The following is a 26,586-nucleotide window of genomic DNA, read 5'->3' as shown; positions in this document are numbered from 1 at the left end:
GGCTGCAAGCATGCCCTGCTCTGGCAATGCCTTCCTCCCTTCCTGCTCTTTACCCCTTCTCTTAGTTTCTGAGGCTGCCTGTGTGGTTTGCATCAGGCTGTGACCATGGTCAGGCTACTGCACATTCAGCCTCCACCTCAGGGTGTTCTCCAGCCCAGGGCTTTTTGCTGGGAAGATCTTTTGTCTGACTCCAGAGAGGTTCACCCTGGCCTGCTCTAGCAAGGGGAGCTCCAGAAGAGGCCAGGCAGTTAGAGTCTCTGACCAACAGGCCTGAGGTAGGCAGCTGTGATGCCAGTGCAGGGGGGTAGGGCCTGGAGCCTGCCGGGGGTGGGAGGAGAGAGAGGCTGGATCCTGAATGGAGGAGAAGGACCAGGCACCAGGGGCCAGAGTCTGACCCTGGCCAGGCGGCATGTCTGCAGTGTGCTGAGGACCCGGGAGCTGGAGAGAGTGAGGGGCTGTAGGAACTGGAATGGGAAGAGATGAGCCACACAAGGTGTCGTAACCATAGGGGGAGCCTAAATTCCTCCTGACCTGTAAGGGGTTAAGAAGCTCAAGTAACCTGGTTGGCACCTGACCAAAGGAACCAATGGGGACAAAAGATACTTTCAAATCTGGGCGGGGGGAGGGACGTTTTGTGTTGGCTTCTTTGTTTTCTGTGGCTGTTTGCTCTTGGGACTAAGAGGGACCGGGCATCAATCCATGTTCTCCAAATCTTTCTGAACAAGTCTCTCATATTTCAGACTTGTAAGTAACAGCCAGGCAAGGCGTATTAGTTTATCTTTGTTTTCTCAACTTGTGAATTTTCCCTTTGCTAGAGGGAGGTTTTGTTTTGTTGTAACTTTGAAACTAAGGCTAAGGGTTCCTCTGTGCTCTTTGAATTTTCCGCTACTCTGTAGGTTAACTACCAGCCCAAGTTTACACAGGTGATTCTTTTACCTTTTTCTCTTTAAATAAAATCCTTCTTTTTAAGAACCTGACTGATTTTTCCATTGTTCTAAGATCCAAGGGTTTGGATCTGTAGTCCCTTTGTAACCAATTGGTGAGGACATATGCCCAAGCTTTCCCCAGGAAAGGGGGTGTAGGCTTGGGGGACTATTTTGGGGGAATGGGACTCCAAGTGGTCCTTTCCCTGATTGTTTGTTAAATCACTTGGTGGTGGCAGCGATCGCAAGGCAAGAAAGGAATCTGTGCCTTGGGGAAATTTTAACTTAAGATGGTAAGAATAATTTTAGGGAGTCTTTCATGCGGGTCCCCACATCTGTACTCCAGAGTTCAGAGTGGGGAGGAACCCTGACACAAGGTGATGGGAGAGGACGTGATGAGAGTCCTGACCAGTGGGTGGGGTAGCCATTGGTTTGGTGTGTGGGCATTAGGTGTCTGCTCCAGGTTGAATTTACTTCCTGGAACATGCCCACACAAGTGGGGGTAGCAGTGTCTCTGCTGAGCATTCAAAGGCAAGCTGTGCGCTTCCTCCACGGCCTGGCCGAGTGGGACCAGTTGCTCACAGTGTGTTAGCCCTCTGCCAGCGGGTGATGCCTGCGGCCGGCAGGGTAGGGGTAAAAGCCTTTCTCGGTATACACTGTGCTGAGCTTAGTGCCTCGAAGTCCTTTGCTGAGAGTCTGTGCTGCAGCTCTGCTCACTCGCCAGGCAGGACACAAGGGGTATGACTACGTGTCCAAGCTTCTCCACCACTCAGAACTGCGTCCCCTTCCCCTTCTCCTGGCCAGGGCCTTTCAGAGGCAGAGGTGCAGGCAGAAGCCCCTGCTGCTCAGCTGCCAGCAGCAAAGGTCAAAGGCAGCCGAGTCTGCTGGGACAGCGCCTGGGACAAGGAACACCGCGTCTGAATTTAGATGGTTGCACTGATGTGCTGTGTGGCTCGAGGCAGGTCCCTCTCAGGGCCCCTGTGTCTCCCCTGGGAAATGGGTGTCACGTACGCAAGCTCAGTGCTAACCCTGCTCCAAAGCAATACTCGTGAGATTCCCCAGCCAGGTCATAGCTTCTCATAGCCTGAGGCCTGGGCTACACTGGGCACTTACGTTGGTGCAGCTATGGGAGAAATCCGTCTCTGGAGAGCCACAGCGGAATGGACCTAATGCCTGCCGTAGACAGCACCGGCATTCTCCGGCTGACCTAGCTACTGCCTCTGAGGGGAGAACCCCTCCTGCGCGCATGGGTGGTGTCCTCAGGGAAGTGCGGCAGTGGTGCAGCTGTAGTATTTTAAGTGCAGACATATCCTGAGGCCAGGTCTACACTGCAGGCTTATAGCAGTATAGCGACGTCTCTCAGGGCATCTCCCTGAGCAACACAGCTACACTACCCTAGGCCCGTGTAGACAGTGCTATGTCAGCGGGAGAACTTCTCTTGTCGACACAGCGACCGCCTCTTGTGGAGGTGGGTTAACTGCTTATTAATGTGGGAGGGATAGCTCAGGGGTTTGAGCCTTGGCCTGCTAAACCCAGGGTTGTGAGCTCAATCCTTAAGGGGGCCATTTAGGGATCTGGGGCAAAAATTGGGGATAGCTCCTGCTTTGAGCAGGGGGTGGGACTAGATGGCCTCCTGAGGGCCCTTCCAGCCCTGAGATTCTTTGATTCTAACTACACCGGCAGCAGAGCGCTCTCCTGTTGGCATAGGGTCGTCTGCACAGCCGCAGCTGTACCAAAGCAGCTTGCGCTCATACTGAAAGGCAGGAGGAGAACAGCCTTGACAGAGAGACTCGCCTGCTCAGTCAGGGCATCTTCAGCCATTTGCAAAGGTCATCTGGCAGATGGTTATTTCCCCTGGTGTCAGTCTCCTGAGTATCCAGGAAGCCTTGGCATGGTTTGGGGGGAGAAACATAGAACTGGAAGGGACCCTGAGAGGTCGTCTAGTCCAGTCCCCTGCACTCATGGCAGGACTAGGTATTATCTGGCCCATCCCCGATAGGTGTGTGTCTAACCTGCTCTTAAAAACCTCCAATGATGGAGATTCCACAACCTCCCTAGGCAATTTATTCCAGTGCTTAACCACCCTGACAGTTAGGAAGTTTTTCCTAATGTTCAATTTAAACTGCCCTTGCTGCAATTTAAGCCCATTGCTTCTTGTCCTGTCCTCGGCAGTTAAGAAAAACAATTTTTCTCCCTCCTCCTTGTAACAACCTTTTACGTACTTGAAAACTGTTATCAGAGAGCTCTCCTGTCGGCATAGTTAATCCAGCTCTGAAAGAGGTGGCAGCTATGTCCACAGGAGAAGGCAGGACAGGCACTGTCTGGATCCTGGAATTGGTGCGTGCCAGCTCTCCTTCTGCAGTCCCCATGAGAAGTGAGACTAGGATCATTGCTTTTTAGATAGTTAAAAACCCCTTATTGGTGCAGGTACAGTGGAGTGACTGGGGTCGCTGTGAGATTGTGCTGCTGGAGAACTCTCTGCTGTGGGGTTGTGCCCTTTCTGAAACGTCCATTGTAAGCTCCCCCCGTGGGAGCTTTCTGTGCAAGTTCTCTGAGCAGCACAAAGCACCTTTGTGGGACTGGGCAAAGAAATCAACAGCATCTCGTGGGCACTGTTGCCTGTCTCTTGTGGATAAAGTGGGGCATCTGAGATGCAGAAATAACATGGACCAGTAAAACTCCCCCTTTTCCTCCTCAAACTGCATCAAAAATCTTCTGTATCTCTCCAGAACAGGGAAGGCTCCATGGGTTTCAATGAGCACCAGAAACACACACACCTGATTTCAGAGTGTTGGAACATGAACACTCTGAGCTGCTAACCTCAGAGAAACAAAATGTATAATGGGCAACTTGATTTCTAGCTGGTCTAGTTACAACACACCAGCCTTGTGTAATAAGGGAGTGTGTGGGAGGCATCTGTGCACTGTTGCTGTGGCAGGCGTATATTTAAAGGGAGAGGTGCTGAGGAGTTAGCATTTGGTTGCTAGAGGTGGCTTCAGTGTCCGGATATGCTGCAGCACACTGGGCCTGCCTAGTGATGCAAGGTCCCCTGAGCACAGAGATCCTGCTGCTGGATGATTTGATATATGAAAGGAATTAGAAAACAAGAGTTTGTACTGAGTTATCTATCCCCTTTGCACTGACGGAGGAGGAAATTCACAGTGGAGGTGGGAGTCACCCGTGAGCAGGTTTCTATTAAATCCTGACCTTTGGGAACTGGCTTCGTTTTGCAGTGGTGCAGAGAACTTCGATTTTGTCGAGGCTGCCCCTTGTGTAAAGGCTGTTGAGCGTCCGGAGAAGAGCAAAGGAGCCTGGCCATGACTGATGGCTGCTTTGCCAGCACTCAGTGATTAAGGCTACCCTAGGAAATGTCACCATTGCTGGCAATGGGCTCTGGTGGTGGGTGCAGCTGGGTGGGGGATGCATGTGTAGTTAGAGCCAGACAGGACCCAGCACTGGTTCAGCCATGCACGCACAGTTCAGCCAGGCTGCTGCATGGTGCTGGTCATCGCCTGATCCTGTGTGTACTTACAGCTGACCTATGCTCAGTACCACCCCAGCCACACTTGCTATTAACTCCTGCTGCATTTCCTAGGGTAGAATGTGTCTCATGCACAGGGCATTGCACATTCTTCTCTCTCTGCTGCTCACTCCTGTGGGCCATGGCTTTGGCCTCTTAACAAGAAATGCTAATTAACCTCCATCTAGAGCTGATGGGTCGAAATCTCCCTCTGCCCAGCAGCCCCTCTGGTGTCTCTGGGAGCCCAGCAGTCATCTCCAGCTCAGTCCCTCCAGATTCGTCTCCCCTCCCTCCACTCACAAGCTGACAGAGGAAGAGGAGCCTTTAGCTCAGTGGTCAGGGCACTTGTGGGATGTAGAAGATGCAGGTTCACTTCCCTTCTCTGCCTGCTGTGGAGCAGGGACTCCCCTCTGAGTGGTCTAGCCACCTGCTGAGAGTCATTTTGACTGACTGCATGAGCACACAGTAGAACCAGGTGCTCCTTGAGCACAACCTGAGCCCAGACTACCTGTAGCTCAGTGGGATGCAATGTGGGAAAACCAATTCAAATCCATCTAAAACAAGAGGCAGAGGGGCCTTGAGCCTGGGTCTTTCATCTCATCCCAGGTGAGAGCCGTGGGCTAAAGCTTGTAAGAGCACCACCTGCTTTGTGAAACAAGCCCCCTTCATTCCCTTTGCTTTGCTTTTCAAAGTGCCTGGAGTCGGAACAGAACATTTCTTTGCTCCAAAGCACATTTTTTGCCAACTTTTTTGATTCACCAAAATTTATCAGAAGTTCCAACTGATATTTTTTCTTTCAATTTTTCGAAGCTGCCAGTGAACCTAAAAAGTTAGTGATCCCCCCAGCTCCGGTTCTTTGCTCTGGGCCTGCTGCCTAACTGTGCAATTATTAACAGTACCACCACATGTGTGGTTTCTTCCTTGCTGTTCTCTCCCTGGTGCAGGTAAATGCTCCAGTGGCTGTGAAGGGCTCCAGCCTAGAGCTGTGTAAAAAAGCATGTGCCCACCAGCGTGCCAAGGACTTGACAGAACAGGCCAGTGCCCTGCTAGCGAAAGATAAACAGATTGAAGCTTTGCAGCAGGAGTGTTGGGAGCTACAGGCGAAGTTCACAGCTGGGAAGGTGAGTGTCTTTCTGGGGTTTTACTCATTGGCATGGACAGTTTTCAGTTTTCAAATGTCTTCAGTATAATTCTTGGTGTGTAGCTTGTTGGAGAGGAACGTGGGAATTACAAGCCTGGCTCAGACCCCCAGTCCAGCTAGCCCTGTCTCTGACAGTGGCCAGCACCAGACGTGTCAGAGGAAGGTGCAAGAGCCCTGCAGTGGGTAGATGTTTGATTACCTGCACCCCATAAAGTCTCTGATACTTAGAGATTGGCTTAAGCCTTGAAGCAGGAGGGTTTATTTCCCTTCCAAAATGTTTGTTAGCATTAGTAGGATCTGGGATGTTGTATCCATATATATGTCTAGTCTCTTTTTGAATCTCACTAAATTGTTGGCTTCAACAACATCTGGTGGCAGTGAGTTACATGGTCTAATTACATGCCCAGAGAAGAAGTATTTCCTTTTGCTGGTTTTGAATTTCTCACCTTGTAATTTAATTGATATTTCCTTGTTCTTGTGTTATGAGACAGGGAGAACTTCTAGACCATTTACTATTTTATCACAACCCCTCTTATTTGTCTCCTGTCTAAGGTAAACAGCCCCAGTCTTTTCAGTCTCCCTTCACATGAGTTTTCCAGGCCCTTGATCATTCTTGTTGCTCTTCTCTGAACCCCCTCTAATTCTGCAATTAAAGAACAGCTTGTGGTAAATATTTTCCTTTCAAAAGTCAAGCTGTTTTGTTGGGGGACGCAGCTCACAGTTGTGTTCTCTGACTGAGTGCGGTTGCTCTAGAGTGAGTCTCCATCATGCCTACTCACAGCTGCAGAGTCTACATTTGGGTTCCATGAATATTCTGCATGACTGTTTGATAACACTTAAAATTTGTGCTTTTACAAATGCTGCTGCCAGTGAAAGTGTTTCAATAATCTGGACAGCTTGCCCCAGAGTGAATTCCTTTCCCAAGCCAAATATTCATGGATCCGTTTTAGCAGTAGAACAAGTTAATTACTGCAAATACTTCATTTTTTACACACAATAATATTCCAGCGTTGTCAGATTTACTAGTGGTCTCTGAAGTTTGACAGTAACCCAGCTACTGCTCTAGGCCCCTACTCACACCTCAGTCAGTAATGGATTTATCATCACAACCCCCCTGTGAGGCAGGGCAGGGCTATTTTCCTCATTTGACAGAAAGATAATTGAGATACCAAGAGACTAGGAGCAAGATTCACAAAGGGACTTAGACATCATGCTGCTCATCATCACAACGCTGCACTTTTAGGTGCCTAGCAAATCACTGGAACACACTGCCATCGACAAAGCCCCCAGGTTCCTTGTACCATGGACAGGGAACAACAGGTGTGGAAGAATATGATCCACAAAAGCCAGCATTCTAGGTGGGGAGCTGCCTAATCTAGCCAATGGGAGATGGTGACTAAGCCCTGCTCCCCCACAGAGATACAGTAGATGTTTAAATCCAGGTTGCAAGGAGGCACCTATCTCTGCTAGTGGTTCACAGGCCAGAACCACTCAGGCACCTAAGGTGTTCCTTGTGCAAATGACTTAGGCAGGTGCCCAACTCCACACGAAACAGCCAGAGGAGCCACCATGCACCTGTTCAAATCCTTTCTTCTTGTCTGGCAGAGAGGGGAATTGAACCTGGGTCTCCCACATCCCAGGCTAGTGGGCGCTGCCATTTCCTCCCTGTTTGAATGGGACCCTATCCAAAAGGGCGCCTCTGAGCATACCTACTGGATTGTGTCCTGCATACAAGTGAGGCAGAGGAACTTCCCTGGTTCATGGTTGGGTACTGGGGAGAGACGGGTGTCTGGACACCTAGAGGGAGGCAGCAGCGATGTGTCCAGAGGCAGAAGTGTAGGTGCTGAGGGAACTTTTACCCTGAAAATGTAGGTGTTATGTGAATTTCGGTGCCTACAAGGTTTCTGTGGGAGTTTTGAGAGTCACAGTGGAGCCTAAAATTGGGATTTAGAGGCCTAAACCCAGATAGAGACATGTAATTCTGGTGTGGAGGAACCTCAGTACCTTTGTGAATCTAGCCCTAGGTGTCTTGTCTGGGGCAGAGCAGGGAACTAACTCAAGTCCCAGGCTACTGCTCTAGTCTTTGGGCTGCACTTCTTCTGAGTGACTTCATCAGTCTTCAGTTGTGCTGCCCACTGCTGAAAGCATGCTGCAGGGCTTTGTTGGAGCAGGGCTGGCGAGCTGAGCTCCTCTCAGGATTAAGCCCTGATAGGGCCATTCCTAAATCCAGAGTTCTATCATATATTCATTATTTTTTAAAAACTGTATCAAAGGACCGTAATCCCAAAGTCAAGCACTCAGAAGTTAGAAAAGGCCAGAATTAAGGTTGAGCTGGCCAGAATGATACTCTCCCTTTCCTTCCTGAGTGACTAGCAGTGATTTAGAACCCAGCGAAGGGGGTGAGTAATTCAAATTATTCCTTCCAGTGCATGTTACCTTGCACTTATCTGCATGGAATTTAGTCAGGCAGAAAAAGGCAGAACAAGATCTACAAGAGCTGGAAGTTGAAGCTAGATAAATTCAGACTGGAAATACATTGCAAATGTTTAACAGTGAGGTGAGTTAGCCATTGCAACCACTTTCTAAGGAAAACGGTGGGTTTTTGGTCATTTGAGGTCTTTAGATCAAAATTAGCTGTCTCTCACAGATCTGCAGTAGACCAGAAATGATGGACTTGATGCAGGAATCACTGGGTAACATCCTCTGGCTTGTGTTACACAGGAGGTCAGACTAGATGATGTAATAGTCCTTTCTGGCCTAAAAAAAAATATCTGTGAATAACGTGCCCAAATCTGAATGAATTTCCATGGTGCCAGCCATAGGCAACTCCCTTAGCTCAGGACTACCCCCTTGGCAAATGTCAAGTTCCTTCTGTAAACCACAGAGACACTAGATTTTTAAAAAAACTGGCAGAAGAATCTTCATAATGGGAAGCATCAGGCAACATAAACACAGGGGTCATAGGGTGAGGAGGAGCTGCAGAAGAACCCAACAAAGTGAGGTGAACAGACAACACTTTGGCAGATTAAAGTCTACGTAGATAAGTGCAAGATAATGTACATTGGAAGGAATAATTTGGACTACTCACACATATTGCTAAGCTCTAAAGGTGTGTCTGTGCTGGAACTGGAAAGTGTAATTTCCAGCTGGAGGAGACAAACCCATGCTAGCTCTGATGGAACTAGCAATTTTAAAAGCAGAAGTGTAGCCACAGTGGCACAAGCTGTGGAAGTGGATAGCTGCCCCCAGTATGATCCATCTGAGACCAAATGTATGTACCTGGGGTGGCTAGCCCCTCCTGCTGCATGTATTGTCATGGCTATCCTTCTGTTTTTATCATGGTAGCTTGATCAAGGCTAACATGGGAGAACTGGGCTATAGACAACAACATGAAATTCAACAAAGACGAATGTAAGGTGCTCATAGGTGTGGGTCCATGGCTCAGTGGAGAAGGTGAGCTGGTAACGGAAGATGATAGGAAGGCAGTGGTGCTCAATGCCTACTATTAATGCTTCAGTTTTCTCACAAAAAATAACATGCCTGGATGACTAGTGAAGTTACCATAGACTATAAAGGGGAAGGGACACAGATCAGGATAAGTAAAGAACATGTCAGAGATCTTCTGACCAATTTGAATGAATTAACCAGCAGAGCCAGACGCTCTTCACCCAAGGGTATCGAAGGAATCTTGGAGCCACAGGCAATAATATTTGCAAGCTCATGGATGACAGGAGAGGTCTCAGAAGCCTGGAGAAGGGCTAATGTGCTGCCCATCTTTAAACATGTGGGGAAGGAGGAGCTGAGGAACTACAGACCAGTCAGCCTGACCTTGATCCCTGGGAAGCTACTAGAGCAATGTATAAAACATTTAATTTGCGAAAACCTGGAGGCTGAAGGGTGATCACTAGCAGGCAGCCTGGATTTACCAAGAACAAATCATGTCAAAGCAGCTGGATTTCCTTCTTTGACAGGGTAACTGGTTTGGTGTATAGGGGGAATGAGGTGGACATAAATACCCTGACTTTAGCAAGGCTTTGACATAGTCCCAAAGGACATTCTGATAAATAAGCTGAAGAAATGCGAGCTCAGCAGAACTACCATTAAGTGGATACGTAATTGGTTAAGCAACCGCAACAAAGAGTCACTATTAATGGAATGCTGTTGGATTGGAGGGAAGTCTCAAGTGGGGTTTCACGGGGCTCTGTTCTGGGCCCGGTGTTGTTTAACATCTTTATTAATGACCTAGATGTAGGAATAGAGAGCATCCTGATCAAGTTTGCAGATGACACTTTGGAGGAAAGAGCTAAAATTCAGAGGGATCTTGATAAACTGGAGAACTGGGCTAGACAACAAAATGAAAATCAGCTACACTTCTATGATTCTATGTGAGTTAGCAAAAAGAAAAGGAGGACTTGTGGCACCTTAGAGACTAACCAATTGATTTGAGCATGAGCTTTCGTGAGCTACAGCTCACTTCATCGGATGCATTAGGTGAGTTAGGTGGACGGACCTCTGGGCAGGGCCTGGTGGGCAGTGCTGTGGGTGGACCTGCTCCTTCAGCTCATTGTTTCTCCACCTGCATTGCCTGCAGCACTGGAGAATTGTTGATGTTCTGGAAATACCTGAGCATTGGGGCGCCATGCAGGCCAGGCCATTTGTGTCATGGCATCTCCCAGTGGTGCTTTCCTGGCGCTGCATGTGGTGTAGGCAGAGAGCAGCAAGAAGGCTGCAGAAGGGGTGGGGTGTAATGGCAGTAGCAACAGCCTAGCTGGACCAGGCAGAAGGAATGAGCTTCTCTTTCCTGATCCCACACTCCCCCTGGCCTTAGCAACTGTCCCCTAGAGAGTTTGGGAGCGGGGGAGAGAGAGCTTTCGCACAAAGCTGCAGCTCACCCTTTGCTCATCCTGCCAGCTAAAAATCACTGCCTTAGTGGACTCGACATGGGTCTAGAAGTCAGGAGGACGTGGCTTCTAATCCTGGCTTCAAGCCAGTCCCTATAGCGTCATGCCTCACTTTCCCGCTCTGTTGCCTGGTGTAGCAAAGTCCTGCTCCACTGCCCTGCCTTGTGGCAAGATGCAATGAAGCTGCACCTCTGCCTCTGGATCCCCCACTGTCTTCTGGTCTACTCCAGCCACAGGAGTGACCTGGCTGACCACTTCAAAGGGTATGTCTAGACTGCTTCTGGGAGCAGGCCTCACAGGCCAGGTCCGCCTGTGTTAGTGGGCCTCACGCTAGTGCACTACAGATAGTTGTGTAGACATTGTGGCTTGGGCTGGAGCTCAGGCTCTGAAGCATGAGGCACAGTGTGGGCACCTTGACTAGTATAGTCTGTCCCTACACCTTGTCCCAGGGTCCTGAACCTCCGACAGCTCCATTGTGCAGGGAGTGGCACACTCTTCCCCTCCCTCTGGGGGTCAGGCAGGGTGCAGCTCATCAGGGTTCCTACCTCCAGGCAGGCTTCCAGCTCACCTGGGAGTAGCCCACCTGGTCTTCTCAGCCTTCTCACAGGCTGCTTTCCAGAGACACACCATTTCCCTCCTCTGGCTCAGTCTCGTCTCCATCACCCTCTTTCTGCTTTTTCTTAAACCATCTTCTCATCTGACCAGACCCTCCCCAGGTTAGAAGCAGGCCCAGGCTCCTGTAACCGTTCTGGTGCCTGACAGGATTTACATTCCATCACACATGGGGACAATTATATTTACCTGCTCTATAATTCAGTTATGTTTATAAGGTGCAGGGTATTACTAGGGCCCTGCAGGGGCAGATGTGGGCACAGAGTCAAGATTTCCTGACTCCCATCCTTTTGCTTAATCCAGTGGGTTATGAGCTTTTTGGAGGAATGGGCATTGCCTCCTGCAGCAACTCTTCCAAAATCCATGAGTGCAGCCTTTTCCAGAACTGGCCTTTTGTGGTCTTTTTGCCTGTCAAAACAATTCTGGGTTTCCTGAAATTTCATGTAAAAACCCAAACTTTGATGGATGCAGTATTAGGTGAAACAAACTGGTGAAAAATCTCACATGAATATTTGTGAGAGAAAGTCTCCCAAGTGTCCCCTGGTTTAGCTGTGATAGCTGCAAGTTTTGCCTCTGGGGTGTAGGGCCGGGATGACCAGCCAGTGCCAGAGCTGCAGCCCAAATTCACTTTCTGAGTTCCAGCCTCTAACTTTCGCTAAACATGAACGAACAAACCAGCCCTCTTGGGTCAGAATTTTAAAAAGTTTCCTTCCAGATCCTTTCCTACCCCAGCATTTAAAATCCACATATGTAGAGAGCCAGAGCTGCTTCCTAACAAAAAGGGGTAAACAGTGAGGTGGCAAAAATTGTAAATGATACAAAATTGCTCAAGACAGTTAAGTCCAAAGCAGACTGCGAAGAGCTACAAAAGGATCTCACAAAACTGGGTGAGTGGGCAACAAAATGGCAGGTGAAATTCAATGTTGATAAATGCAAAGTAATGCACATTGGAAAACATCATCCCAACTATATTTACAAAATGATGGGGTCTAAATGAGCTGTTACCACCCAAGAAAGAGATCTTGGTGTCACTGTGAATAGTTCTATGAAAACATCCCCTCAATGTGCAGCCGCAGTCAAAAAAAGCCAACAGAATGTTAGGAACCATTAGGAAACAGATAGATAGTAAGACAGTAAATATCGTAATGCCACTATATAAATCCATGATATGCCCATGCCTTGAATACTGTGTGTAGTTCTGGCCATCCCATCTCAAAAAAGATATATTAGAATTGGAAAAAGAAGAGAGAAGGGCAACAAAAATGATTGGAGGTATGGAATAGTCTCTGATGAGAGATTAAAAAGATGGGGACTTTTTCGTTTGGAAAAGAGATGGCTAAGAGGGGACATGGTAGAGGTCTGTAGAATCGTGACTGGTGGGGAGACAGTGCATAAGGAAGGGTTATTTAGTCCTTCTCATCGCGCAAGAACTAGGGGTCACCCAATGAAATTAATAGACAGCAGGTTTGAAACAAACAAAAGGAAGTACTTCTTCACACAACCTGCAGTCATCCCTCATAGCCAGAGGATGTTGTGAAGGCCAAAAGTATAACTGGGTTCAAAAATCAACTAGATAAATTCCTGGAGGATAGGTCCATCAATGGCTATTAGCCAAGATGGTCAGGGAGGAAACCCCAAGCTCTGGGTGTCCCTAGCCTCTGACTGCCAGAAGCTGGGAGTGGATGCTGGGATGGATCACTGGATAATTGCCCTGTACTGTTCATTCCCTCTGTAGCACCTGGCACTGGCCACTGTCGGAAAACAGGATACTGAGCTAGATGGACCATTGGCCTCATCCAGTATGGCTGTTCTTATCTTCTTAGTTTCTAACATTCACACTGAGTAAGTCAGACAGCCAGAATTCAAACCAGACCCTCGCTTTGCAGGGAAAATGAGGATAATTAATGTGATCCTGACTCGCTCCCTGCTGCGTGTTATCGTACATGCAGGAGCTCCCATAAGCGCAGGATACAGGAACTCCCTTAAGGTCACATCAACAGCGAGGTAATTGCATGGCTTCATGTGGTAGTGTTCTACCTAGGGGGAGCTTTTGCCACATATTGACACAGGCAAATCTAAGAGATTCACAAAAGTACATAGGTGCCTCTGTCCCACTTTTAGGCTTCACTGTGATCCACAAAACTCTGCTGAACCCTGCAGGCGCCTAAACTCACTCAGCACCTATATTTTTGGGGTAAAAGTTCCCTTGGTGCCCATGTTTCAGCCTCTGGATGTGCACACTGCTGCGTCGCTCTAGTTGTCTCCTGTCTACGTCCCAGAGCAATCTACAAACTGGGGGGTAGATAGTTCATCTGCCTGTGTCCCGATCTGGTGGGTTTTCTCAGAGGCAAACCTGCATCAGGTTCCATTCAAAATCTGTCTGGAGGAGGTGGCATTGCCCATCTTATAATTTCTAGCTCAGTGGTTAGAGGTGGGAGACCCAAGTTCAATTCCACCCAAGGCAGATAAAGGATTTGAACAGGGGTCTCCTACCACTTAGGAGTGTGCGCTAACCACTGGGCTGTGGGCTAGTCTGATGTGGGGCTCCCTTAGTCTCTTCCATTGAAGCTGTTTCACTATGGATAAATAATTAAAGAGTCCTTGGAGTCGAGGAACTAGACTGTGGGTCTCCCACCTCCCAGCTGGGTACTCTAACTGCCAGACTACAGACTACAATCTCTCTTTAGCCTAGTGACTCTTTAGGTATTTATCCCAAGTGGAAAAGTGCCAACAGGAGAGATAGAGAGAGGGAGTCATTGGGCCAGAGAGAAAGTGAGAGAGAGAATGACTCTGTTGGCTGGTGGTTAGGGCAAACTTCCTCCCTCTCCAGCAGGTGGGAGACCTAGTGCCCAGCCCTCCTGCTCCAATGACTCTAATTATTTATCCACAATGGAACAGCTTCAACAGAAGAAATTTAGAGAGCCCCATGTCAGAATATCCCAAAGCTCAGTGGTTAAAGCACTATGCTGAGAGGTAAAAGACCCCCTGTTTGAGTCCTGTATCCCCCTCAGGCAGAGGGGGGAATTGTACATTAGCCTCCCACATCTCAGAGGAGTGCTGAGTTAATAGTTATAAGGTGCATGGTTGCACCTTCTCCTCTGGCTGTTTTGGGTAGAGTTGGGCACCTGCCTAAGTGATTCTAACAAGAAGTGCGTTAGGCCCCTGAGCCACCCAACATCAGGAGAGGATTCATGGCTGTGATTCAGTAGCAGAGATAGGCACTTCCATGCAGCCTGGACTCAGGCATCTGTGTTCACAAGGGAGTGGGACTTAGTCATCATTTCCCATTGGCTAGTTTAGGCAGCTCCCTGCCCAGGTGCTGGCTTTTGTGGATCATATCCTTATGCTCCTGTCTCTCCCCAGGCACTGCATAGGGAGCCTGGGCACCTTACACAGGCTCTGTGAATCAGTGTGTTCTTGTGATTTTCTAAGCGCCCCAAATCTAGGTATGACAGTGAACATCATGACATCTAAGTCCCTTTGTGAATCTAGGCCGCAGTCATTTTCTTCCTCCTTCCACCATGTTGGTTCTAGTGGTTTGCAAACAGAGCAGGTGTGTTTGTGCCGGTCTGTTGTCTATTGAACAGCACTTTGGCAATTCATGAAAAAAACCCAGCAACCTCTATTTCCCATCCTTTCAACCACAGGGGCTACATCATGTTGTGTTTGCATTTCCTTAGGAGGGCCCTCATTGCCTGAACCTCATAGACTTTGGTCACCTGTTGCGGGAATCTCAGAAGGAAGTGTTACGGTTACAGAGACAGATTGCACTGAAGAATTTCAAGGAGTCTCTCCATTCCTCTAAAGCTGGTTCAAAAAGCTCTTTGTCAATTGCTGCCAATTGCTTGGGACCATCTGTGCCAACTCTAGATACCAGCATCAATTTTTCATCTCTATCAAAGGGGGTGCAATTAGGAGAGCCAACACTAGCAATGGAAGCACATAGGAAGGTGAGATATCTGGGTCAATGATCTGAAGTTTTTGCTAATTAATCAGTCAATTAATGAATGTTCTTACAGAACTTTTACTGTTGTGTAATTGCTAAGATTATTACAGTTATTATCCTCTCTGCTATAAATAGATATTATAGTTTTTTAAAATGACCTTTTAGATACTGAAAGACATCTGTGAGTGTATGGTAAGGTGTCAGGTGTCATATAGTGAAGAGAGAGAATGGTAAGTCTGGTTGCTATAGAAAGCCTAATAAGCATATCCCAGAGTGAATCCTATGGCAGTGGTTCTCAACCAGGGGTATATGTACTCCTGGGGGTATGCGAGGTCTTCCAGGGGGTACATCAACCCATCTAGATATTTGCCTAGTTTTACAACAGGCTACAGAAAAAGCACAGTGAAATGTAAGTAAAATATTTATATCGCAACTGATTTATTTTATAATTATATGGTAAAATGAGAAAGTCAGCTATTTTTCAGTAATAGCGTGCTATGCCACTTTTGTATTTTTATGTCTGATTTTGTAAGCAAGTAGTTTTTAAGTGAGGTGAAACTTGGGGGTACGCAAGACAAATCAGACTCCTAAAAGAGGTATAGTAGTCTGGAAAGGTTGAGAGCCACTGTTCTATGGCATCCTTAAACCTTGCAAGGTGACAATGGAGTAGGTAGAGATAGGCCTAGGCCAGTTCTTTTTGTGCTTTGATTTTGCAAAACTTCCATTAAAAGGTAGCACTTTGTGCAACATTTTTCCATTTGTGAAGTTGGGCAAAAAATATGTCCCACAATCTGGAAGCCTCTGAAAACTGTATTGAAGCTGGATGAAATAGGGCAGCTCTATGTATGCGTGCGCACACACAAAAACCTGGTATACAATAGACAGGTTAGTTGGACAAGACCTATTTTCCATAAAACCATGTTGATTGGCATTACTTATATTACCTTCCTTTACTTCTTTATTGAGTCCTGTATCAGCTGTTCCATTATGTTGATCAGGATTAATGTGTGACTGACAGGCCTATAATTGCCCAGGTTATCCTGTTTAAGTATTGGCACAATATTAGCTTTCTTCCACTCCTTTGGAACTTGCACAAGATTTATTGAATATCAACCTTAACCATCCAATAAGCTCATTGGCCAGCTCTTATAAAACTCTTGGATGCAATTTATCTGGACCTGCTGATTTAAAAATGGCCAAAACAAAAAATAGCTGCTGTTTTACATCCTCCTTAGTCACTGTTGGAATGGAAAGTATTTCATCATCATATGATGTGAATATATCACCTGGCTTTTTCCCTAATCCAGAACAGAAATATTTACAGAATACTTCTGCCTTTTCTGAATTATTATTGAAAATTCTACCATTTCCATCTAGTAATGGACCAATACCATATTTGGGATTCCTTTTGTTCCTAATATACAGGAACTCCTCACTTAAAGTTGTTTTGTTTCCTGGTTATGTTGCTGATCAATTAGGGAACATGCTCATTTAAAGTTGTGCAATGCTCCCTTATAACGTTGTATGGCAGCCGCCTGCTTTGTCCACTGCTTTCAGGAAGAGCAGCCCTTTGCAGCGAGCTGTGGGGGGCTTGGAACCAGGGTGGACCGGCAGCCCCCCTATCTGCTCCCCGCTGCCCTAAGTTCCCTGTGCAGCAGCTGCCCAGCAGGCTAGCAATTGCCAGCAGTTCAGCTGTCCCTCCCCCACTGCCCTGTGCTGCTCCTGCCCTCTGCCTGGGAGCTGCTCCTGGGAGCCTCCTGCTTGCTGTGCAGAGGAGTGGGGAAGAGGGGGACTAATGTCAGGGTGTCCCCCTCCCCCCACTCCTGCCCCCCGCTTACCCCTTCTCCTTTTTAAAACCCAGGTACCCTGATTAGCCTGCCTTAATTGATTCTAGCCACTTCTTGATTGGCTGCGGGTGTTCTAATCAGCCTGTCTGCCTTAATTGTTTCCAGAAAGTTCCTGATTGTTCTGGAACCTTTCCTGTTACCTTAGCCAGGGAAATGGGACCTACTTAACCTGGGGCTAATATATCTGCAACTTGCAACTTTCTCTTCCTTTCATTTGTTATATATTGTGTTTTATTTTATTTTTTATAGTGGCCTTTACTTCCCCTCTAAACCAGGTTCTTTTTTTTAAACCAGTGCAGCCTTCTTTCTTAGTTGTAGGATTGTGGCTTTTTGGACATCTAATAAAATGTTCTTAAACAATTTCCAATTATCATTTGCATTTTCTGTTTAAATTCTTTTCTCCAACTGATTGGGTCAAAATTGTTTTCAGCTTTGTGAAATTGGCCCTTTAAAGGACCAAGTATATATATATATTACTAGACTGGACTTTATTCTGTTTGCACATAACAAATGTAATCAAGTTATGATGGCTTGCACCTAAGCATCCACTAATTTTTAATTCTGCAATCAATTCCTTTTTATCTGTCAAGATGAGGTCTAATATAGAATTCCCCCTTTTTGGATCCAGCACTTTTTGAGTAAATTGTCATCTATAATGTTTAGTCATTGGTCAATTTTAGTCAGCATGAGACCTCCAGCACATGTCACGGAGACTGAAGTCCCCCATGATAACACTGTTTTCTCCCCTACACATTATAGATAGGTGCTTAAGGAGATTTTTGTCCTATTCCCTAGTATGATTTGGTGGTCTGTAGCAGGCATCAACTACTGTTCCATCTTGTTCTTTATTTGTTAGGACTTTGATCCATAAGCATTCAAGATCATTTGTTTTCAAATTGTCAATGACTGGGAAATGGGTAATGCCACTTTTGACATGCAGTGTCTCTCCCCTGCCTCTTTTGGCCACTCTGCAGAAGACAACTGAATGTTTTATAATAGTTAGTAAAATATTGACTAACTTTTGCAGAGCAAACATTAAGACTGAGAATCTAAATATATTTTTGCCTCCCCATAGACTCACACAGTCCCCCAAAATTTCAAGCATCACACAAATGTACGTACACACATATGTACCCTCTTAATGTTTCAGAGACAGGCTGCTTCTCAAATAAAGGCTTTTTGTCAGTTGCTGTCATGTGCTGGGACCATCTGTGATAGTGATGGATATCTGTTTAAATGACTATTAAATGGGGTGCAATGTCCCAACAATTTAGCTCAACAAAGAAAAGCCAGTGGAACGGCCCAGCTCCTCCAGCTGTGTCTGTTCTCCCAAGCTGCCTCCCTGCCTCACCAGTGCCCCTGGGCAGCTGCTCAGCCTAGAGAATGTTATATCCCTATTCTTGCCACTCTGTGTACTCCATTTCCCCATTCCCTTACCGAATGCAGCCAGGACCCAGAAGGCAGGCTATGGGAATTGCCTTTGTCCCAGAACAGGTACCGTTTTCTCCCCAAATGCCTATCACAAGAGGTCATCTTCTCCTCAAGATGCACTGCAGTGGCTTCAGCTCACCTTATCGCTCCATTTGTGCTGTGTCTGCACTGCAGATGATACACTGCTGTAGTGCTCTGGTGTAGACACTTACTACAGGGATGGAAGGCATTTCATAAATCCCCTCTCTGAGAGGCGGTCAATGAAAGAATTCTTCTGCCGACCTAACTGCCTCTTTAGTGGAGGCTAGGTCGACCAAACTACATCACACAGGGCATGACATTTTTCACAGCTCTGAGCAATGTAGGTAGATCAAGCTGAGTTTTAGGTGTTGATCAGACCATCTGTAATTTGGTCAAGAATTTATATTGAAGAAAGTGGTGCCTTAGTCTGATACTCAGTGAGAGTGAAACTGGGAGCTGCCGTCTTGACTTGGCACCATGAAGTTACTGCCTTAGATTTCTCCTACTCTCTATGCTAAGCACACCCATCTCAGCCAGACACACCTATCTTTATCCATCACAGCCCACATGTGTCTGTCAGGTTCCTTTAATATGCCTGGATGGTTATCTCATAGGTAATGCTCCCTGGGGCTGTCCCCAGACTCATTCACTATGCGGCTAATATGTCCGTCTGTTTCACATTTGCATCTTACCACTCTCCGTAATATTCTCTACCTTGCTTCCTTCATGCCCGCATTTGGAATGAGGGGCTAGGAGATGGTGGAACAGGGGGAGAGTTGCATCCAAATTTGCCTAGAAAATGGAGTTTGCAGCTCTGCTAAGGGGGCAGCTTCCCTTTCTGGACAGGTTCCTGTGGTGCCCCCGAGGGGAGCTCATTTCCTCTCCAGCCCTGCATGTCTTCCCTGCTGCTTCCATTTCTCCTCGTGCATTTCCGAGGTCAAACACCTGTTCTACCTCCCTCTTCCCAGCACTGCTGCCTTCCCCCAAATACATTCTAAAAAGCCATGGAAATACCCACACAAAGAAACTAGGTAACTTGGAGTTAAAGTTGCTGAACTGGGTTTCCTATCACCACAGCCACTAAAATCAGAGGACATTGCCAGCTACACCACCGCTCTACCTCTCCTACCACAGCTCACCACTGTGGTCAGATGTTGGCTGCGTGTGTTTATTGAGTATTCTCTCCCAGCTCCTCACAGGCAGCAGAGACAGCAAACCTCAATTAAACTGCCCAATAAATCCACAGACTCAGTTTTCAGTGAAGGCGCCTGGCCAGGTTTATTGTTGGCGAAGCACGGTAATAGCCCCTGGCAGACTCTACGAGGATACGAAGACATGTATGCTCATGACAATGGACGCAGCTCAGTGAATGGCAGGACTTTCCATTCCCTCCTTGGCTGGACAAAGATACTCCTTCTGAGATACATCTTTATACCCTGATAAAACAAGTTAGTACTGGCCCTTTGACATAGTTACTGCCCCCAGATGTCACTAGTTATTACCCATCACTGTGTACATGTTGGTTTGATTAAAACATTTCTATTACGTACTGTCATCGTGACCTTATCTTTAGGAGGGGTCAATATGTTCCTGTTATCCTTGGGGAATGTTTTTGTACCATAAAATCATAGAATAATAGAATATCAGGGTTGGCAGGGACCTCAGGAGGTCATCTAGTCCAACCCCCTGCTCAAAGCAGGACCAATCCCCAATTAAATCATCCCAGCCAGGGCTTTGTCAAGCCTGACCTTAAAAACTTCTAAGGAAGGAGATTCCACCACCTCCCAAGGTAACGCATTCCAGTGCTTCACCACCATCCTAGTAAAAAAGTTTTTCCTAATATCCAACCTAAACCTCCCCCACTGCAACTTGAGACCATTACTCCTCGTTCTGTCATCTCCTACCACTGAGAACAGTCTAGATCCATCCTCTTTGGAACCACCTTTCAGGTAGTTGAAAGCAGCTATCAAATCCCTCCTCATTCTTCTCTTCCTTAGACTAAACAATCCCAGTTCCCTCAGCCTCTCCTCATAAGTCATGTGTTCCAGTCCCTTAATCATTTCTGTTGTCCTCTGCTGGACGTTTTCCAATTTTTCCACATCCTTCTTGTAGTGTGGGGCCCAAAACTGGACAAAGTACTCCAGATGAGGCCTCACCAGTGTCGAATAGATGGGAATGATCACGTCCTTCGATCTGCTGGCAATGCCCCTACTTATACATCCCAAAATGCCATTGGCCTTCTTGGCAACAAGGGCACACTGTTGACTCATATCCAGCTTCTCGTCCACTGAAACCCCTAGGTCCTTTTCTGCAGAACTGTTGCCTAGCCATTCAGTCCCTAGTCTGTAGTGGTGCATGGGATTCTTCCATCCGAAGTGCAGGACTCTGCACTTGTCCTTGTTGAACCTCATCAGATTTCTTTTGGCCCAATCCTCTAATTTGTCTAGGGCCCTCTGTATCCTATCCCTACCCTCCAGTGTATCTACCTCTCCTCCCAGTTTAGTGTCATCTGCAAACTTGCTGAGGGTGCAATCCACGCCATCCTCCAGATCATTTATGAAGATATTGAACAAAACCGGCCCCAGGACCGACCCTTGGGGCACTCCACTTGATACCGGCTGCCAACTAGACATGGAGCCATTGATCACTACCCATTGAGCCCAACAATCTAGCCAGCTTTCTATCCATCTGAAAGTCCATTCATCCAGCCCATACTTCTTTAACTTTCTGGCAAGAATACTGTGGGAGACCGTGTCAAAAGCGTCCACTGCTTTCACTTCAGCCACAGAACCAGTTATCTCGTCATAGAAGGCAATTAGATTAGTCAGGCATGACTTTCCCTTGGTGAATCCATGCTGACTGTTCCTGATCACTTTCCTCTCCTCTAAGTGATTCCGAATTGATTCCTTGAGGACCTGCTCCATGATTTTTCCAGGGACTGAGGTGAAGCTGACTGGCCTGTAGTTCCCAAGATCCTCCTCCTTCCCTTTTTTAAAGATGGGCACTACATTATCCTTTTTTCAGTCGTCCGGGACCTCCCCCGATCGCCATGAGTTTTCAAAGATAATGGCCAATGGCTCTGCAATCACATCCGCCAACTCCTTTAGCACTCTCGGATGTAGTGCATCCGGCCCCATGGACTTGTGCTCGTCCAGCTTTTCTAAATAGTCCCGAACCACTTCTTTCTCCACAGAGGGCTGGTCAACTCCTCCCCATGCTGTGCTGCCCAGTGCAGTAATCTGGGAGCTGACCTTCCCGTGAAGACAGAGGCAAAAAAAGCATTGAGTACATTAGCTTTTTCCACATTCTCTGTCACCAGGTTGCCTCCCTCATTCAGTAAGGGGCCCACACTTTCCTTAACTTTCTTCTTGTTGTTAACATACCTGAAGAAACCCTTCTTGTTACTCTTAACATCTCTTGCTAGCTGCAACTCCAAGTGTGATGTGGCCTTCCTGATTTCACTCCTGCATGCCCGAGCAATATTTTTATACTCTTCCCTGGTCATTTGTCCAATCTTCCACTTCTTGTAAGCTTCTTTTTTGTGTTTAAAATCAGCAAGGATTTCACTGTTAAGCCAAGCTGGTCGCCTGTGATGTTTACTATTCTTTCTACACTTCGGTATGGTTTGTACCTGTAACCTCAATAAGGATTCTTTAAAATACAGCCAGCTCTCCTGGACTCCTTTCCCCCTCATGTTATTCTCCCAGGGGATCCTGCCCATCAGTTCCTTGAGGGAGCCAAAATGTGCTTTTCTGATGTCCCGGGTCTGTATTCTGCTGCTCTCCTTTCTTCCCTGTGTCAGGATCCTAAACTCGACCAGCTCATGGTCACTGCCTCCCAGTTTCCCATCCACTTTTGCTTCCCCTACTAATTCTTCCCGGTTTGTGAGCAGCAGGTCAAGAAGAGCTCTGCCTCTAGTTGGTTCCTCCAGCACTTGCACCAGGAAATTGTCCCCTACCCTTTCCAAAAACTTCCTGGATTGTCTGTGCACCGCTGTATTGCTCTCCCAGCAGATATCAGGGTGATTGAAGTCTCCCATGAGAACCAGGGCCTGCGATCTAGTAACTTCTGTGAGTTGCCGGAAGAAAGCCTTGTCCACCTCATCCCCCTGGTCCGGTGGTGTATAGCAGACTCCCACCACGACATCACCCTTGTTGCTCACACTTCTAAACTTAATCCAGAGACTCTCAGGTTTTTCTGCAGTTTCATACTGGAGCTCTGAGCAGTCATACTGCTCCCTTACATACAATGCAACCCCCCCACCCTTTCTGCCCTGCCTGTCCTTCCTGAACAGTTTATATCCATCCATGACAATACTCCAGTCATGTGAGTTATCCCACCAAGTCTCTCTTATTCCAGTCACATCATAATTCCTTGACTGTGCCAGGAGTTTCAGTTCTCCCTGCTTGTTTCCCAGGCTTCTTGCATTTGTGTATAGGCACTTGAGATAACTTGCTGTTTGTCCTGCTTTCTTAGTATGAGGCAGGAGCCCTCCCCTCTTGTGCTCTCCTGCTCGTGCTTCCTCCCGGTATCCCACGTCCCGACTTACCTCAGGGCTTTGGTCTCCTTCCCCCGGTGAACCTAGTTTAAAGCCCTCTTCACTAGGTTAGCCAGCCTGCTTGTGAAGATGCTCTTCCCTCTCTTCATTAGGTGGAGCCCATCTCTGCCTAGCACTCCTCCTTCTTGGAACACCATCCCATGGTCAAAGAATCCAAAGCCTTCTCTCTGACACCACCTGCGTAGCCATTCATTGACTTCCATGATTCGACGGTCTCTACCCAGACCTTTTCCTTCAACAGGGAGGATGGACGATAACACCACTTGCGCCTCAAACTCCTTTATCCTTCTTCCCAGGGCCACGTAGTCTGCAGTGATCCGCTCAAGGTCATTCTTGGCAGTATCATTGGTGCCCACGTGGAGAAGCAGGAAGGGGTAGCAATCCGAGGGCTTGATGAGTCTCAGCAGTCTCTCCGTCACATCGTGAATCCTAGCTCCTGGCAAGTAGCAGACCATCCTTAATATTGGGATGTTCTGATACCCCTTGATATCGGGATGTGTTTGCATGAGCACTCTGTGACTAGCACTTCTTAGGAATGTGTATTTCTGCAATATCAGCCCTGTTCTTGCCAGATTCTGTGAGCAGGTCCTGCCTCATACCAGGCCTTTGATACAAGGGCTTATGTCTCAGGCTCTCTTCCTACTACATTCCCCCACTTTTTGGTTTTTTTTTTATGGGGAGGATGTTTACCCATCATTCCCGAAAAGCATCATGTGTGGACTGAAGATCACCCAATGGGCTAAACACTTTTATGTGGCCACCTTACTTTACCATCCACACATTCATGCCCCATCTCTCCCTGAGTTTCCAGATTTCCTTATATGACTGATGGACGGATTTTATTTTCCAATCATTTGTCGTCTCTTATGGTGGGCCTGACAATGTTAGGCCTGGGACTTTGATTGAGGAATGTAGTTTTATGATTGAACCTTGGAGGCACTACCAGATAATTAATATATATGAATAATATGGATATGATGTATACTTTTGTAGTGTATACGGGTATATATGTGTACGTGGACGGCAGGTGGAGCCCGCATTTGGGGAGGCTAGCCCCTCGCTCCGTCCCTTCCACCTGCACCCTCCCCATGGCCAGAGCCCTGAGACCCCCTGTTCCCCACGTGACCGGAGCCACAAGCCCTCCCGCCCACGCCCAGAGCACACACCCCTGGCCACAGGAGCCCTGAGCACTCCCTGCCTTGGCTGGAGATGCCCTGGGCTGGCTGCAGCCCAGAGTGTGCCCCCACTTGGCTGGCCGAAGCCCCAAGCCCCACCCAAGGAGCCCCAGGATGGCTGAAGCTGCACCATGCCTCCACTCCTTGGACCCAACCCACCCAGAGGAAAAGTTTCTGTTACTTCGAAGATGCTTTTGATATGGCCCATGCAGGTTCTGGGGCGGCTGAAGAGCCTTTTATGTGCCTCCTCAGCCACCCTGGAACCTGCATGGGGCATAATAAAACAAAAACGTCACCGCCAAAGCCTGCAACTGGAGGTCTGGTGGTCGCAGCCATGGCAGTGCCGGGGCAGGCAGCCTCCTCTGGCCTATTATACCCACTGCCCATGTATGTGTACATATGACACCATCTTATATTGAAGCATAACATGAAACATGGTGGTGTAGTTTGGCCCTTTTACTTTGGTGCTGCAGATAGCAATACACTCCTTTTATTACCTGTAGGATTATTGGTAGCAGGCTGAGTGTTTTGAGGAATTGTTTTCGCGTGTTCCACAGTGCTATGTATATGAGAAGTAAAACAAATTTGGAATAGTGACATTACAAATGAGGCCTTTAGATATAAATTTTCATGTTTAGTTAGTAACTAACACAGTCCTAACTAAAAACCGATCATCAGCAGACACCAAACTCCCTTTCCACTCCGCCCTACCCAACTCCTCCCAACCTGAACCCCAGATGCGGAATTTCCCAGACACAAACCAACCACCCCAGGCTTTATTCTCTCCAGGAAATGTAGCAGGGCAGCTGAAGTGGGAGTCTGGGTTGTGTGACAGCTGAATGAGTTCAAGAGAAGAGAGTAGGTTACAAAGCATAAGGCGAGTGGCACTGCAAAGCGGGTGGGCCATGGAAGGGGGCTTTGTTGGGAAGGGTGAAAGTGCTGAATCCATGGACAGCATTTCTGCAGTGGAACGGGGGCAGGGCCAGGGGAAGGGGCTGCGATGGGTGGGGCCTGCCAGCCGTTGAGAAGTTCCCTCTGGTTTGTGTGTTGGTGGGACACTGTCCTTGGACCTTTGGGCTCAGCCAGCGTGGCTGCTGGAGACTCGGGCAGAAGCAGGAAGGGCTACAAATCCCTTGGCAGAGCCTGTCCCCCTGCCATTCCCACCCAGGCCCGCAGACCCCGGAGAAGGCTCGGGGTGTGGAACGGGCCCCACTCGCCCCTCCGGCACCAGGCCTCTGCTTCCCAGGCACAGCTGGGGGGTCACTTCCAGACTGTGCGCCCGGGGCTCGGGGAGCCGGAGCCAGTCGCTGCCCTGGGCTGTGCGCTGCTCCTGGGCGGCTGGGCACCGCGGCCTGAGCTGGGCCCCGGCAGCCGCGCAGCCCCCGCGGCCGAGCCGAGGCGGCCGGGGCAGGGGCGCTCTGCTCCCGCCGCTGGCAACGGGGCCGCGCCGCGCCCGCGGCCAGCGCCCCCCGCCGGGCCAGTGGTACGGCCCGCTCAGTCCGCTGCGCCGGCCCGCAGCGCTCCGCCGCCGGGCAGGACGCGGCTCCCGACCCGCTCCCGGCGGCTCCGGACCCAGGTAGGCGCGGAGCCCTCTCCGGGGCCACAGGGGCGGGCTGGGGGAGCGGTGCCCGGGCCCTCGGGGCTGGAGCAGGTGGTTCTTGGCCCGGCCCGGCCCGCGCCCGCTTCCTGCGGGCTCTGTGCGCTCAGCTCCGCTGCCGGGGCCTGGCCCGAGCGGCCCCCGCGAGTTCCCGGGCACCAGGCGCTCGCCGCCCCGCAGCGCCGCTCGGCCCCCTCCCGAAACAGCCTCCGCCGCCGGCTGCTGCCCTGGGGCTGCTCCCCCTCCTCTCCCGGCAGCGCCTTGCCCCCACCCGCGCCCTGCTCGCCGGGCAGATTTGAACAGCATCACTGCGCCGTTGGGGTGTCTGCACAGGAGGGATAAAATCAGGACCCGCCAAAGGCCATCCTGCCGGAGCCTGCTGCCTTCCCGCAGGCTGCTGCCCTGCGAAGTATTAGTTCCCCAGCTCGGTTTCTGTCTGATGAGAATAAAGGCCCCAGGCTAGGATGGAGGGATTCATAGATGTATCCCTTCCGAGGCCAGCTGGGACCACGGTGAGCATCTAGTCTGGCCGCCTCTGTGACACAGGCCGGAGACCTGCCCAGACAGAATTCTCTAGGGTTTACTTTTTAGAAAAAAAATCCCATCTTGATTTAAAAACGGCCAGTGATTGAGAATCCACCAAGACCCTTGTTAAGTTGTTCCAATGTTGATTTCTCTCACTGTTAAACGTGTATGCCAGATTTCCAGTCTGAATTTGCCAAACTTCCAGCCATTGGACCGTGTAGATGACGTGGAAGAAGCTGAAGTACTCACAATGCTTTTTTTGCCTCAGTCTTCACTGACAAGGTCAGCTCCCAGACTGCTGCACTGGGCAGCACAGTATGGGGAGGAGGTGAGCCTCCCTCAGTGGTGAAAGAATAGGTTAAGGGCTATTTAGAAAATCTGGACACGCA

The 26,586-nt window shown here is 48.5% G+C and overlaps 1 protein-coding gene across 15 annotated transcripts in view; it reads left to right on the top strand.

Moving 5' to 3' along the window:
* Positions 1-26,586, top strand: part of TSPOAP1 (TSPO associated protein 1) — a 231,743-nt gene that overhangs the window by 30,329 nt on the left and 174,828 nt on the right. For 12 of the 15 annotated variants that reach the window (XR_012155490.2, XR_012155492.2, XR_012155491.2 and 9 more), the window contains 2 exons: positions 5,388-5,564; positions 14,778-15,047. The exons of 1 other annotated variant lie outside the window; for it this stretch is intronic. Coding sequence is in view for 11 of the 14 variants with exons in the window: in XM_073316132.2 (XP_073172233.2) it covers positions 5,388-5,564; positions 14,778-15,047 (447 nt within the window). In the remaining 3 variants the exon portion in view is untranslated. Of the gene's footprint in view, positions 1-5,387; positions 5,565-14,777; positions 15,048-26,092; positions 26,185-26,586 lie in introns of those variants that run through there. 2 more of the 15 variants (XM_073316135.2, XM_073316139.2) reach the window with 2 other exon arrangements.

The sequence above is a fragment of the Lepidochelys kempii genome, chromosome 17 (assembly GCF_965140285.1).
Source record: "Lepidochelys kempii isolate rLepKem1 chromosome 17, rLepKem1.hap1, whole genome shotgun sequence".
NCBI classification, from domain to species: Eukaryota; Metazoa; Chordata; order Testudines; family Cheloniidae; genus Lepidochelys; species Lepidochelys kempii.
This window is presented reverse-complemented; position numbering and strand designations above follow the sequence as displayed.